A 15,415-nucleotide genomic window follows, 5' to 3' on the forward strand; every position below is an offset into this window, starting at 1 on the left:
TATTCCCAGTTGTTTATGAAAGTTTGTACCTGTGAATGCAAGTGTCTCAAAGGTTCTTATATAAACACAAACTGATTCTTTGTGCTTTTTTTGTTGTACTATTGCTGTGCATGTATTGATTTTGTGGCATGGATCCATTTCTCTATATCCTTTGTTTATCTGTTAGATAATGTCTAACAAAAAGTTCAAAAACGTAAACTCATCACAGAAAACTAATTGGTTGGGCAATTTTTTTCTGTTGTTGTAATTGTTGTACAGTGTAACCTGTGTTATCTGACACACTGTGGGATCAGAAAAAAATTAAGCAGGGTGTCAGAATACTCAGGTTTTTTCTAGGTTTTTCTGCAAGGATAGGCATATTTTGGGACAATGAAAATGTTTTGGTTAAAGTAGGATGTTGGAATACTCTGGTGTCTGATTCATAAGGCAGGTTACACTGTACATATACTTGATATTTGGTAGATTTCACTGGACAACAAAAACAACATCTAAACAACAAAACTTTATTTGTAGCGGTCACACAGTTAGGTGTACAACTAACCATCCCCAAGTTCCCCATCATAGAAAGGCATAATGTTCGTTCAAATACTATATTTTTTTGGTGTTCTTTGGCAGTTTATTTTTGAATGGGAATGGATTACCTGGTACTTAAGGGCATACGATACAGTTTTGATCCTGTATTAACAAGTTCATGAAAATTTGCATATAGACTATTTTTTACCTGATTAAATCAAATATGTAATAAAAAATATACCTTCATGTGCTACTTTTTGAGAAAAATGAGGTCAAAATTTTGTATATTTGCTCAAAATTCAGATTTGTGGCCGTAATTTCTTTTTCGAAAGAAAGACATAACTTTTTTGTTATAAAAGATAAACGCAAATTGTTTTTTGTTAAATAATCGTTAATTTCTGTAGTTTATAAGTATCTTAAAAAAATATGCATTTTTTTATTCAGAAATAACTCATATTTATCAAATGTTCATGAATTGAGGAAAAAACATCATTTTTTACTGCATGTTTATCAAAATTTAAAAAAATCCTCTATTTACAGTTTTATGAAATTCTGGCCACATAATCTCCCTGCAAAATGAAACAAATTGCGGTTTTGAAAAATAGGGGTCCATGAACCCGTTTTCAAATTAAATCAGTTTGAATGATAAAAATCAGTCGAAAAATGCATCTTTTCCCGATATATCACAGTTTGACGTCGCGAAAATAACAAATTATGTTAGCAACGTCATTACCTCTCCTGTAACTGTATCGTATGCCCTTAAATTCCTATTAGCCTTTAGTTTCCACTGGATTGCTATTGTGTAAATGTCCAAATTTAAGTTTTTAAATTATTTATTTTAAATTAGTGTTTTTCTCAGGCTTCTCAATAGCTTCTTTTATATAAATATCTAATACTTGGTGAAATATACTTTAAGCTTCAATATGTTCTTTTAAAGTTTTAAAGTTTTTAAAGGGAGAAAATATAAATATTTTTAAGCATCACAATGATTTTGAAACTTTCAGGCTCGATTTCGCTATACCAATTCAATTGAACTTAAGTCTAATAGCATTGTAAGTATGCTTATTTTACCCCTTGCACTATGTTGACTTGACTGTTTTCTGCAGCGGTTGTTTAAATTTTTATTTTAAAAAAGTTTAAAAGTTTGGTTTACTGTTTGATATTATGATAAGTTGCAATTTGGACAGAACTTTAGATGAATTGCTATCGGTGGAATGCAACACGTACAGTCAAGTCACAGTAATATGCTAATGTAATTAAATTAGCTGAAAAGATCATTAAATTCACCAAATATCAGATAATTAATGTAATTTGATAGCAATCAGTACATATACAGATCTCATTTATTTAAAGAAGATCCTCTACTTTGCAAAGAATTTGGACAATAAAATATGTTTAAGGATGTTTGCTAGTCATGTTTTGGATTTTTAAGCCCCACCTACGATAGTAGAGGGGCATTATGTTTTCTGGTCTGTGCGTCTGTTCGTCCGTCTGTTACACTTCAGGTTAAAGTTTTTGGTCAAGGTAGTTTTTGATGAAGTTGAAGTCAAATCAACTTGAAACTTAGTATACATGTTCCCTTTGATAAGATCATTCTAATTTTAATGCCAAATTAGAGAATTTATTCCAATTTCACGGTCCAGTAAACATATAAAATGATAGTGCGAGTGGGGCATCCGTGTACTGTGAACACATTCTTGTTTGTCAGATTTTCGAAATCCTCTTGTTTTATCCTTTTGAATTCCTTAAAAAGGAGCACACAAACCCCCATCTTTCTTTTTATAAATCTTTTACAAGTATAATTATAAGCCATCTGTAAAAGTCTTATAAAATCTTTGTTATTTTTTAATATTTTTTTTGGAAATTAAACTCACGTTTGAATTGTTTTACATTGTCTTATCGGGGCCGTTTGATAGCTGACTATGCGGTTTGGGCTTTGCTCATTGTTGAAGGCCGTACAGTGACCTATAGTTGTTAATGTTTGTATCATTTTGGTCTTTTGAGGATAGTTGTCTCATTGGCAATCATACCACATCTTCTTTTTCATATTGTCAATGATGAAGCTATGAAAAATCAAATGAGAACATTTTACTGCCAAAATTTCAATGGCTAAAATTCCGAAAACAAGCACATGGACCTATATTTTTTTGCGCTCTTTTGTTTTCTTTTTTAATTCCCTATCAATATATACATGTACTGGTGTTATGAAAAGCTTTTTATTTTGAAACTGAGTCGAGAACTTTCTTAAACCAAACTTGAATAAATTGTTGATATCTAAAAAAAAACATAAGTAACTAATGTTAAAGATATTATGCTTGTCATATATAATGTTCATATCCCCAGCTTTTTAAACCAGTTGGTATACAGTGATGGGGAAGTCCGTCCATCAGTCCATGCATTCATTTATTTGTTTGTTCTTCCATTTGTTTATGATTCCTCCTTTTGTTCATCTTAAATCTGCATCATTATGAAATATTATGAAGCATGAAAAAGAGGCCTATTTTATATAAAGGAGTTTGTTCTTTGTGGTTACTGGTTCTACTGCTTTTGTTATGTCCTAGTTTGTGAACCTGGGCTTAAATATTTGTTAATTTGGTAAATTAGCATGAAGTTGATCAGGAAGTTGCATCAAGAACAGCATTCTAATTTTTATCCTTGAACGCAAAAATAAACAAACCTACCCAAAGTTTTCACACACCCATAGCATTGACATTCCCTGCTCATACAAGCTTGTTGTATAAATAAAAAATGCAAAGAGAAGATGATTAAAATTTAATTTATTTAGATTAACTGATCAGTTAAAATGGGATTAAAATAGCAATCAACTTAACAAAATATTGAAAAGGGTGCAGGGACTTAATTTTTTTTACAAATATTAAGATGAATGTTATAATTATGAAGTTTGAAAGAAAAGTTTAGCGGGGTAATTAATATTCATGGAAACAGTACAGCAGTAAAAATTAATTAATGAGATCAGTTCATTCATAATTAATACATGTATTAGAAAATCATTTAAATTTTATTTCAGTACCCTGTGGTAATGGTGGAAAATTTAAGAAAAGAATTTGCAAAAAGGGGAAAGCAGAAAAGAAAGGGAGGTAAAAAGATCCAGGGAGAAGGAAAGGTCAAGGTTGTTGTTAGAAATACATCCTTTGCTGTAGAGAGTGGTGAAGTACTTGGACTTCTTGGTCCCAATGGAGCTGGAAAAACTACCACCTTGAATATGGTTATTGCAGAGGTTGGACCAACCAAGGGAAAGGTTAGTTCTATATCTCTGATATTGTTTGGGGATCTTGCTACAATTCAAGGCAGATTCTTTATCTAGTATGTCCTGTCATCAGATTATTGGGATCATAAAACATTTCCAAGGGATAAAGATTAAATGGACATATCGTCGCTGTTATGCAAAAACCTCGTATCTAAGGTTTTGATAATTTTACACCAGGCAGTAAAAACTGAAATCTTTTATCGCTTTTTTAGAATTAAATATGTATGTTCCTTTGTATGCCAAAATATCTGATCTTTTAACCAATCAATTACCAAGACGAGCAAAACTTTCTGCTACTATATTGTATTTTCAAAGCTTTTCCTTATTCTTAAGCTAATATATTAGCGTTGCGAACCCGAAATTGATTAAACTCTTCCTGTTATAATGTCAGCTGCCGGGCAAAATGTTTTTCTTTTGAAATACGATATTTTCGCACAACATAATGTCTCACCAATCCGACTACACTTTTTCGTCATATGTCAGAATTCAGATTAATGATTGGTTAGAAGATCAGATATTTTCGCATACAATGGAACATACATACTTAATCCAAAATAATCGATAAAAAGATTTCCGCAAAAAATTGAGATACGAGGTTTTTGCATAACAGCGACGATATATTAGTATGTTCATAATACTTCTGAATTAATATGATCTTTTAAAATTGATACTGATTTTGGTTATCAGCAATGTACTGTAAATCAGGAAATTTTCGCGGTAGTTATATTTTCGCTATTTTCGCGGTAGCAGTTGGTATGCAAAAATAAAACTACCGTGAATATTTAGCTGAAAAAATGTGTTTCCTACCTATATCGAAGTATTAATCATGAACAAAATTTACTTGAAGCACATGATCGGACAAAAAGTATATGTCGACGACAAATGTATACCAACATTTTTTTAATGAACACTACTTTACCTTTGATTCTTAAAGTTTATATACAAAGACATTTGGTAATAAAATATTTATTCATAATAATGACAAATGGATTACAAATTATCTCAAGTCTAATTCCCAATTTACAAATGAAAACTATTCACTCGTCCAAACAATTTATTGATTGATATCAGATTAAGTTACTACCGACATACAAGTATAATATAGTTCACTAATTAACGGTACACAAAAAATGTGCAGTTTTAAAATTTAAAGATATTTTTTCGGGACAACGGAAAAACACGAATTTAAAACAACACGAATCTAGATTGACTTGGCAAATCGCGAAATAAAGACGGCGTGAAAATTTCCCGGTTTACAGTATTCTTTAATTGGAAAAATTAAGCTATTTAAACTGATTATCATATGGAGGTTTGCAGAAACCTGCTTACATGTACTTCTAAGAGAAAAAGTGACCAATGCTATGAAATATAGGCCCAAAGAGTAGACAAAAAAAATAGAGATTAATGGGATATTCATATATAAAAAATAGAGTAAAATGATATCAAAATTGAATAATACAAAAAAGAAGGTCTCCCCACATACAGACCCTCATACATGCTAGAGGGGGCACCAGATTGTTATTAATCCAGTATGTCCAAACACATTCCTATTAGACCTACTGATGTTTTCAGTTTGTATATTTGTTTATTTTAGGTACATGTAGGAGGGCACGATGTAAGATCCAGCATGTCAGAGGCCTTTAAGGTGCTTGGATACTGTCCCCAGCATGATGCATTGTGGGATTTAGTTCAGCTTGATGATCATCTTAGAGCTTATGCTGCCATCAGAGGCATTCCAAAAAAAGATATTGAAAATGTCATCAATTAGTAAGTAAAATAGTCAGAAAATATATTTTTTTTTTGGTCCTTTTCAACTTTTGTAAAATCAAATTTTGTGGTCAGAATATTAAAGATGTAAATTCTGTAATGGTAACAAATAAGAGTAAGACTGGTTTGTTGAATTATCTATGAAAATAAATAAGGGAACTGATGATGTCAAGGAGACAAACACTAAACTATAAGTTAGTTTTGAAAATATGATCCCTTTGAATAATGACGAGGAGTTCATATATTTTAGTAATTTTCAAATTAACAAAAGAATTTGATTTAGCCAAGACACTGTAGCAGAGAGGAACAAAGACATGTATATCAATATTTTAAAAATCAATTTTCTGTCTAAAGACAGCGTCTCTTTAAAAAAAAAAGATATCATCAACCTTCTTCGATGACTAATGCTCCTAATATACAAAAGTTTTTAGGAATGTTTTAATTATCTGCTTACTATAAATAGCCATTTTTACACTTGTTGCTAATATTTACCAGTTACTTAAACGCATTAAAATGATTTCTCTTACTTTTAGTTATATAAAAGAATTAAAGTTGGAGGAGCATGCAGGAAAAATGGCAAAAAAATTGTCAGGCGGTACAAAGAGAAAGGTAAATGATTTAATATATATCTGTATGATACTGAGATGCATGTACAAAATCAAGTGTGTACAGATGCCATTTTGTCTATTTAGGAGATAAATGTGGTGCATCACCAGTAAACTCAATTTTGTGACCAAAGAAAATCAAATTGATGATGTCAGGGCTTAAAATACAATACTGTTATCTCCACCTAACTGAAAACAACGTCAAATCATCAATTTAAAATCTATCATACTTGGTCTGCACTTGTGCTTAAGTTTTCATGGCATCAATTGTGAATGATACCATGAGGGTTTGTGATGTTATCCAATCAAATTGAACGTTACATACAATTTTGCATTAATTTAGATAAATGTTTAACTGACTTAAAAAAAATTAGTGCATAGTAAGAACTTTCAATTATTGAATTGGAAAAGCATCTTCTTTTCATTCACAGAAGTATGTCAGAAAATTCAAATTTGTAATTTTTATGGCATGAATTTTTTCATAAGTACATGTAGCACATGATTGAATTATGAAATCGTGTATTTGTTTCCATTACAAGATGTGTCTTTTTAAGATTTTTGTGTTTCAAGTGAATTCATTAAACTTTATTATGTTTTGATTTAACCATTTTTGTTTTGATATTGTAGCTAAGTTATATAATCAGTATGCTTGGTCAACCTAAAGTGGTGCTAATGGATGAACCTTCAACAGGAATGGACCCACAATCAAAAAGATTTCTCTGGTATGTACACACAGCATGCACAGTAGAACAAGTTATTTATATCTTATGTTCCATTCTTATGTAATATCCCCCTGGAGGGGAGAACTTTTAGGACACTATATTAAGCCATAACATTTGTGTTTTGTTTTAAGAAACAAATGGGAAAGGGGGATTTGAAGGATTATTTGATCATATTGCAGTGTAATATTATTGAACTGAGGAATTCAAATAAGCAGTTACTTTATAGACAATGACACAGAGTTTGATTTTTGATCACTTTTGTTTCTAGGGACACTATTAGTTCCAGTTTCAGTGGAACAGAACGTGGTGCTATTTTAACGACACATTATATGGAAGAAGCAGACGCCTTATGTACAAGAGTTGCGATCATGGTCAATGGAAAGCTTGAGTAAGTATTTAATCTAGGTCACCTACATTCATTTGATAAAGAAGTCTACTGTGTGTGGGGTTGTATAGCCAGTCAAGGTCGTTAAAAACTAACATCATCAACTATTGCATACAATAACATCATTCTGTCAAAGTGTCAATTTTCATTTTCATTATGTTCCAATGTTATGAATTATATTGTTTTTAGCTCACCTGGCCCAAAGGGCCAAGTGAGCTTTTCTCATCATTTGGCGTCCGGCGTCCAGCGTCGTTAACTTTTACTAAAATCTTCTCCTCTGAAACTACCAGGCCAAACTAAACCAAACTTGACCACAATCATCATTGGGGTATCTAGTTTAAAAAATGTGTGGCGTGACCCGGCCAACCAACCAAAATGGCCTCCATGGCTAAAAATAGAACTTAGGGGTAAAATGCAGTTTTTGGCTTATAACTCAAATACCAAAGCATTTAGAGCAAATCTTACACGCGTTAAATTGTTTATCTGGTTAAGATCTATCTGCCCTGAAATTTTCAGATGAAACGGATAACCCATTGTTGGGTTGCTACCCCTGAATTGGTAATTTTAGGGAAATTTTGCTGTTTTTGGTTATTATTTTGAATATTATTATAGATAGAGATAAACTGTAAACAGCAATAATGTTCATCAAAGTATGATCTCCAAAAAAGTCAACATAATCAAAATGGTCAGTTGACCCCTTTAGGAGTTATTGCCCTTTATAGCCAATTTTTAACCATTTTTCGTAAATCTTAGTAATCTTTTACAAAAATCTTCTCCTCTGAAACTACCAGGCCAAATTAAAACAAACTTGGCTGCAATCATCATTGGGTTTCTAGTTTAAAAAATGTGTGGCATGACCTGGCCAACCAATCAAGATGGCCGCCATGGCTAAAAATAGAATATAGGGGTAAAATGCAGTTTTTGGCTTATTACTCAGAAACCAAAGCATTTAGAGCAAATCTGACAGGGAGTAAATCAGGTCAAGATCTATCTGCCCTGAAATTTTCAAATGAATCGGTCAACCTGTTGTTGGGTTGCTGCCCCTGAATTAGTCATTTTAAGGAAATTTTGCTGTTTTTTGTTATTATCTTGAATATTATTATAGATAGAGATAAACTGTAAACAGCAACAATGTACAGCAAAGTAAGACCTAAAAATAAGTCAACATGACCAAAATGGTCAATTGACCCCATAAGGAGTTATTGTCCTTTAATCAATTTTTAACAATTTTCATAAAATTTGTAAATTTTAACTAACATTTTTGACTGAAACTTTTAGGCCAAGTTCAATATAGATAGAAATAATTGTAAGCAGCAAGAATGTTCAGTAAAGTAAGATGTACAAACACATCACCATCACCAAAACACAATTTTGTCATGAATTCAAATGCGTCCTTTGTTTAATATTCACATAGACCAAGGTGAGCGACACAGGCTCTTTGGAGCCTCTAGTTAGGGTTTCCATTAGCATATTCTGAACTTTGTCATAGTTTTATCTGGGATGCCTATTTTGTATACACAACTCCTTCTAAACTCCTTAATGTGGATTCATTATTTCTTGTGGGTTACCAAATTTTGTGGATTTAGTAGATATACAAGTTAAGCTATTCTATTAAAGCTTTGATGGAGAGTTGTCTCATTGGCACTCAATCCACATCTTCTTATATCTATTGTATGTAGACTTTATCAAAATCATGAAATCGAAAATCTAGCAGTTTCTCTAGTATTTTATCAGTTCATCTAGATTTATTAGACTTAAATCATGAATAATAAAGCAATATTTTAAACTTTGTTATGCTTTCACATTATCTCATAAATTTTTTCCCATTGTTTTTGGGAAATTAAAAAAAACCTAACATGTATTTAATCTGTTTATGTTCACTGATTTGCGGTTGAATGAATTGTACACTTATTTATATTTCATTAGTATTTTTAAAATATGTTGTTACAAAAAATAAATTTTTGAATGTGTTAACAGATGTATTGGTGCAACTCAGCATTTAAAGAATAAATATAGTAGTGGATATTTATTGGAAGTCAAACTTAAAATAGAAGACATCACTGACGAAGAACAAGCTCACAGATTAGAGGAGTTACAAAACTATGTTGTGTCTCTATTTCCCAATGCTGTAACATTAGAGAAGTTTGGAACCTATGCCCAGTTCAAAGTACCAAAGGAGGACGTTCCGTCATTAGCTAATGTCTTTGCCTCCCTAGAAGAAGGTAAATATTTATGAGTTTGTTTGGAGTTTGGAGTCAGTTTATACAATAATCATCTTAACATATATCTTTAATGTTTCTTCATATATTGTCTTTTAGTCTTGTACTCATAGGATAAATTTTCTTCTACCTCAATATTCTCTTATGAAATTTGATATGTAAAATTGATTTTATGTTTTTTCTTAAATAATTAGACATCATCTGGCTGTTTCAACATTACACCTGTATCAAGTAAAAACACTCAATATCATCCCAAGAGCTACTGAAGGATTTCATAGGTTGGGGGGTTATACAATCCGGCCAAAAAATTGCAATAATGTGTAAGGTGTGTTGGACACTAGGAGAGCTTGGGCAAAATTAGTGAACATTGAAGATTTTCTGTTTTTATCTCCTTTCAATTAGATATTTTATAATGATTAAGTGAAAACAATACATATCCACCAGATAACATATAAACTATTTGATAATTTGAAGACGATTATGCTGTTATATTTTTATTGATGACCATTTATATTTCAGGTAAGCGTCACCATGGAATGGAAGAGTACAGCTTCAGTCAGTCCACATTGGAACAGGTAAGTACCTTAAATATCTAATGTATAAGTTTACATGTATCATACTGTGTCCTCAGTTTGTCTTACAAATTTATAAAAGACAATGAAAGAAGGAGGATAGAAATTTGGACCTCAAAATTGTATATGCCTGTTCTAGACAAAGTCATTCAATTGTTCTGGGAAATGTATTTGTTTTTATAAAGAAGGTAAAAAATGAGCAGTATTTAGACATCAGAATTCTATGTATAAGCAGAGCCAATCAATTTTTCTAAGAACTGTAAATTTATATTGAACTATATTATATTATATTGTATTTAGACTTATAGAGTTTTTTTCTTCTTTTAGGTGTTTATTGAATTTGCTAAAAGGCAGTTGGATGAGCATGCTGGTGACCATGAAGATGATGATCAGATAGATGACACAAGAGCATCCTCCCTTGTTATTTGACAATAGACTGGTGCTGTAGTGTTTACACTTTGTTATGGCATTAACTTGTTGCCATTTGTATGGCATTTACTTGTTGCCATTTGTTTTGCATTAACTTGTTGCCATTTGTATGGCATTTACTTGTTGCCATTTGTTTTGCATTAACTTGTTGCCATTTGTATGGCATTTACTTGTTGCCATTTGTATGGCATTAACTTGTTGCCATTTGTTTGCTCTGTGTGATGATTAAATATACAAGATGCAATTCAGTGATCAAATAAATGTAATATTCCAAGATATGTAAAATTGTTTTAGATGGTACTTTTTAGGTAACATGAATGAGTGTGTATATTTCTCTATTTTAAGAACTTAATGTGATAATATTTGTTAAATAAGACAGGAGCCAGTGTGTAATTTGCTTACCTGCCAGCTTTTCAAAATGCCAATGAGGGTTTTACGGTCAAGATGGCTCTAATAGTCCTACAAATCCTTCAAGGGGGCCTTCAAGTACATTTAAAAGTTGATTTTGGTTTCTTCATACTTTTACAAGCCCATAGTCATCATAAATTTAATGTTTGGTCTAAAATTGTGGACAAAATTGCTCTTCTCTAAATTTCCATGGGGGAAATCCCCTTGCAAATAGTGACAGTTGGCAGGTATGAATGTGATGTGTTTGTCTCTTTGTTTGTCTGTTCATCCATTTGTTCTGTCCATCCACATGTTGTATTCAAGAAAGAAAAATTGAAGTTACAATTTTTATTTTATATATTTTAATTATTACTTAGCATTTTAATTACTGATTACCAAATTTGTGAACACTAAAAAATTGTTTTTCTAATGAGCATAATTTGAAGTGTTTTCCATTACTAAACATGGCATTTGTTTTTTAATAAATGTGTGTGTATGTAGTTTTAACAGGTCTGCATTTGAGAATAGTGTAGGAAAATTAAGACATTGATTCCATTATTATAATCAAAAGATGATCAAAGGTGTTATAAAATCATAATGGTCAATATGTCAAGACTTTTAACTTAAATTATTATAGATTTTAAAAACATTTTAAAGTTATTTTTAATGTATGAGCTTAATATTTTTAGACAATTATTATGAATCGGTGATATCCCACAGTTTGTTGTTAACTTTAACATAACATTTTAATCTGCCTGACTCAACTGTTAAGCAAGGATCCTACACTGTTTATTTATATACTGTAACTATGCTATTTGGGCAGTCAAATTGCATTGACCGTAAATTCATTTATGATATACAGTCACTGACTGTAAATCTCCTTGTTTTTGATGTTTACAATTTGTTCTGTGGAGTGTACTTGTGATGTCAATAAAATATGCAGGTTCGCAGAAATTTTACATTGTTTGTTCCAAATTAAAATGATGTTTTTACCCGTAAATCAATTAGAATAGCTATAGGAGTTGCAGTTTATAAAGAATATCAATATTTGTCCCCAATAATAAATTTTATTTGTACTCGGCTCAAAATGGTAGAAGGGCTCTGCAAAGCCTTGTTTTCTACCGGATTCTAAGCCTTGTACAAATAAAATTTATAGTTTGAGACAATGTATGGTTATTCTATATATTTACTAGGTATTTCTACAGTTATCTACCCTTATACCTGTAGGCAGGGGTCGAATTTAAGCTTTATTGTGTACTGGCCAGCCGGACCAGTGGACAAAAATCTACTGGTCCGGCTCTATATCTACTGGTCCTAAAAAAATTACGTTCATTCGACAAAATGATATATATATATAAATAATCCCCCAGTACCGTGTAATTTATTTCGCAGGTATTTTTTTTATAAATATATTGAGATTGCAGTGCAATCAGTAATTTTAATCGACAATTTTCCACTGGTCCACCGGACCACCACCTGACAAAGTCTACTGGTCCGACCCAAATTCTACTGTTCTCGGACCACCGGACAAGCGCTAATTTCGACTCCTGCCTTTAGGTCACTGACAAGGAATTAGTAAGAACCACACTGTTTATTTTTTACAAATCGCCACAGTTTTTCTACCAAGTTCTGATGGGTTATTGTTGAAAGATGTTGTTGTTTGATAAATGTAGTGTTTCATTTAATTTGTAAACACATGTTAAAATTATTTCATTGATGCCAAAATTACAGGTCTTAATTTAAATTATGTTCATTTTAAACACTGAGTCATTGTTGTTCTTGCCTCTGGATCCTGGTTTCTAGGGTCAAAACACATAGCATGACTTGTCTCTAGATGTGAACTTTTTTTTCTTCCTATGCAAAGGCTTTTCAAATTATTTGTTTAGATGAAGTTTAATTTAATTTTTAATACACTATATCACCATTTGTCTTTCATTACTGGTAACCACAAAGGTACTGTAAAATTTTGACAACAATATAGAAATAAAGAACACTAAAATGAAAAGATGATTGCTATATGCCTTCATAGAACAAGAGGCAAAGATTCTCTTGGATTTCAGAATAGCATTAAGGTCTATTCCTTTGTAGAATAGCATTAAGGTCTATTCCTTTGTACTTGGTATGGATTCAATTTCCATGTGTGCTGTCCTTTTGTATGTGTTTCTTGTGTATGGTGCTAGAAGTCTTTTAATTGAACTGATCATCATGTTCATCTGTCTCATTTCCACTATTACCTTTAGGTATATGTATGTTTGACAATTAACTGAACAAACTATATCAATGTGAATTTTAATTGTCAAAGAACACTTAATCTATTCGTCTGTAGCCATATCTTGTACTTGTATTTATTATTGTTATAGTTATTCTTGAAAACTACACATTTTTACATATGTATGTATTTGAGATAAATATTAATATCTGTAAAACTATTTTCGTTTATTTTTTATGCTGCTTATCTATAACTGTTGTTATTACCTTAGCTTCATTTGGTAAAACTTTTAGGAATTTTTGGTCATCAATGCTCTTCAACTTCATACTTTATTTGGCCTTTAAACATTTTGTGAATCGAGCGTCACTGATGAGTCTTTCGTAGACGAAACTCGTGTATGGTGTTAAAATAGAAATTCAATCCTGGTATCTATGATGATAGATATAGGAAGATGTGGTGTGAGTGCCAATGAGACAACTCTCCATCCAAATAACAATTTAAAAAGTAAACCATTATAGGTTAAAGTACGGCCTTCAATGATGTTTATTTCAACTTTCTTTCACCTAAAAAGTGAATGGTTGAGGGTGCCTTTATAAGTGCCCATCTGTATTTCATAAATACTAAATGTCTGAACTGTTGTATACATTTCAGCATGAATAAAAAAATTATGGGCTATATGTTTAAGAGACGGCTATCATACAACACATTAGATTAATTTTCTGTTCTAGACTTTTATCTTACAAAATGAAAAAGTCAGTACACAATATTGAATCAACAAACAACTTTTTCCAAATATATGGTTCAGGTTGCATTTTGTAAATACAGTTGTTTCATAAACCTTACCTATTTTTGGGAGATATTAAATATTACAAAATATTTTGTTTTGATTACACACTGGTTCCAAGATCTGATCTCCATGTTTTATCTCATAGTTGGACAACTTTGGAATTCTACCAGTATAAGTACACATGTATAGCCGTCAAATTGTATTATAAGAAATGGTACGGTTTGTTCTGAATTTATACAAGTTTAACCTTTTGAAGGTTGAGGTAAGAAATGTTAGACATATGCCACACAACTCTTTGTTTTGACTTTTAAAAAACTAGTAGTAAGTAAAATCACATAAATACTGAACCCTGAGGAAAGTTCAAAACAGCAAGTTCCTAATCATATGGGAAAATCAATACTCAAACACATCAAGGTACGGACAACAACTCATATTCCTGACTTGGTACTGGCATTTTCTTATGTACAAAATGGTGGATTGAACCTGGTTTTATAGCTAGCCTAACCTCTATATTGTATAATGTAAAATCACAAAAATACTCAACTCAGAGGAGAATCTAATCGGAAAGTCCAAAATCAAATGACAAAACACATCAAAAACGAATGGACAAGAACTGTAATATTCCTGACTTGGTACAGGCATTTTCAAATGTAGAAAATATACATTTGAGTTTAGACACCATTTCTTTAAAACAAGAAAAAAGATACTTTGGTGGCCGAAGTAATACAGTCGCGTCAAATTCCATTATATTGACATAGTTGTGCATATGAATTTGCCATTCTAGGATAACTTTTTTTTTACTGAAAGCATTGTAAAAGTGGCACAATTTTAGTCGTTATAGGAGTTTCAATGGGCATTTGTATTGTCTATTTTTACAGAGGTGCAACTTATAGAGGTTTAGCTAGCTATAAAACCTGGTTTAATCCACCATTTTCTAAATGATAACATGTCTGTACCATGTCAGGAATATGAAAGTTGTTATACGTTCGGTTGATGTGTTTAAGTAGTCCGTGTTGTAATCCAGTCCGACACTTTGACTGATATCATATAAATATTTTTTGTTTAAACCTAGTCGTGTAAAATATTTCGAGTTGGCCATTTAAATGTGGGATACTTGAAAAGATTTGTTAGCCCAAAATATACATTTGAGTTCAGACACCATTTCTTTAAAACAAGAAAAAAGATACTTTGGTGGTCGAGTTGTCTAATAAGTTCCTGTAGACCTGTCAAACAAAGACCTTATGCAATCGTTTCACAAGCAGGAAACAAACAATAGAAAATTGTTTCTTAATTTACACGGTAAATTTTTCCGTAATATGAAATTGTTTCACATATTGGAACCTTACTCTTGCAATGTACTACAAGTGATTAATTCATATATGCTGATATTTGCAGATTTTGTGCTGGATCCAGGCTAAGTTGTGATTGTTCACTCAGTGAATTCAATATTTTTAAAACATACTGCCTAAAGTGCGCTCAAATAATCTCGATGGTGCAAAAGGATTAAATTAAGATATAAACTCAAGATATGATTTTTATGTTAAAACATTCA

At 31.5% G+C, this 15,415-nt stretch overlaps 1 protein-coding gene across 7 annotated transcripts in view; it reads left to right on the forward strand.

The window, feature by feature from the left end:
- Window positions 1-13,296, forward strand: part of LOC134724751 (ABC-type organic anion transporter ABCA8-like) — a 54,195-nt gene extending 40,899 nt beyond the window's left edge. For all 7 annotated transcript variants that reach the window (XM_063587967.1, XM_063587966.1, XM_063587970.1 and 4 more), the window contains 8 exons: window positions 3,542-3,772; window positions 5,376-5,548; window positions 6,082-6,157; window positions 6,781-6,875; window positions 7,144-7,263; window positions 9,238-9,482; window positions 9,999-10,054; window positions 10,379-13,296. In XM_063587967.1, the coding sequence (XP_063444037.1) occupies window positions 3,542-3,772; window positions 5,376-5,548; window positions 6,082-6,157; window positions 6,781-6,875; window positions 7,144-7,263; window positions 9,238-9,482; window positions 9,999-10,054; window positions 10,379-10,480 (1,098 nt within the window). In that variant the 3' untranslated portion in view covers window positions 10,481-13,296. The remainder of the gene's footprint in view (window positions 1-3,541; window positions 3,773-5,375; window positions 5,549-6,081; window positions 6,158-6,780; window positions 6,876-7,143; window positions 7,264-9,237; window positions 9,483-9,998; window positions 10,055-10,378) is intronic.
- The last annotated feature ends 2,119 nt before the right edge of the window (window positions 13,297-15,415 follow it).

This window comes from Mytilus trossulus, chromosome 7, assembly GCF_036588685.1.
Source record: "Mytilus trossulus isolate FHL-02 chromosome 7, PNRI_Mtr1.1.1.hap1, whole genome shotgun sequence".
NCBI lineage: Eukaryota > Metazoa > Mollusca > Bivalvia > Mytilida > Mytilidae > Mytilus > Mytilus trossulus.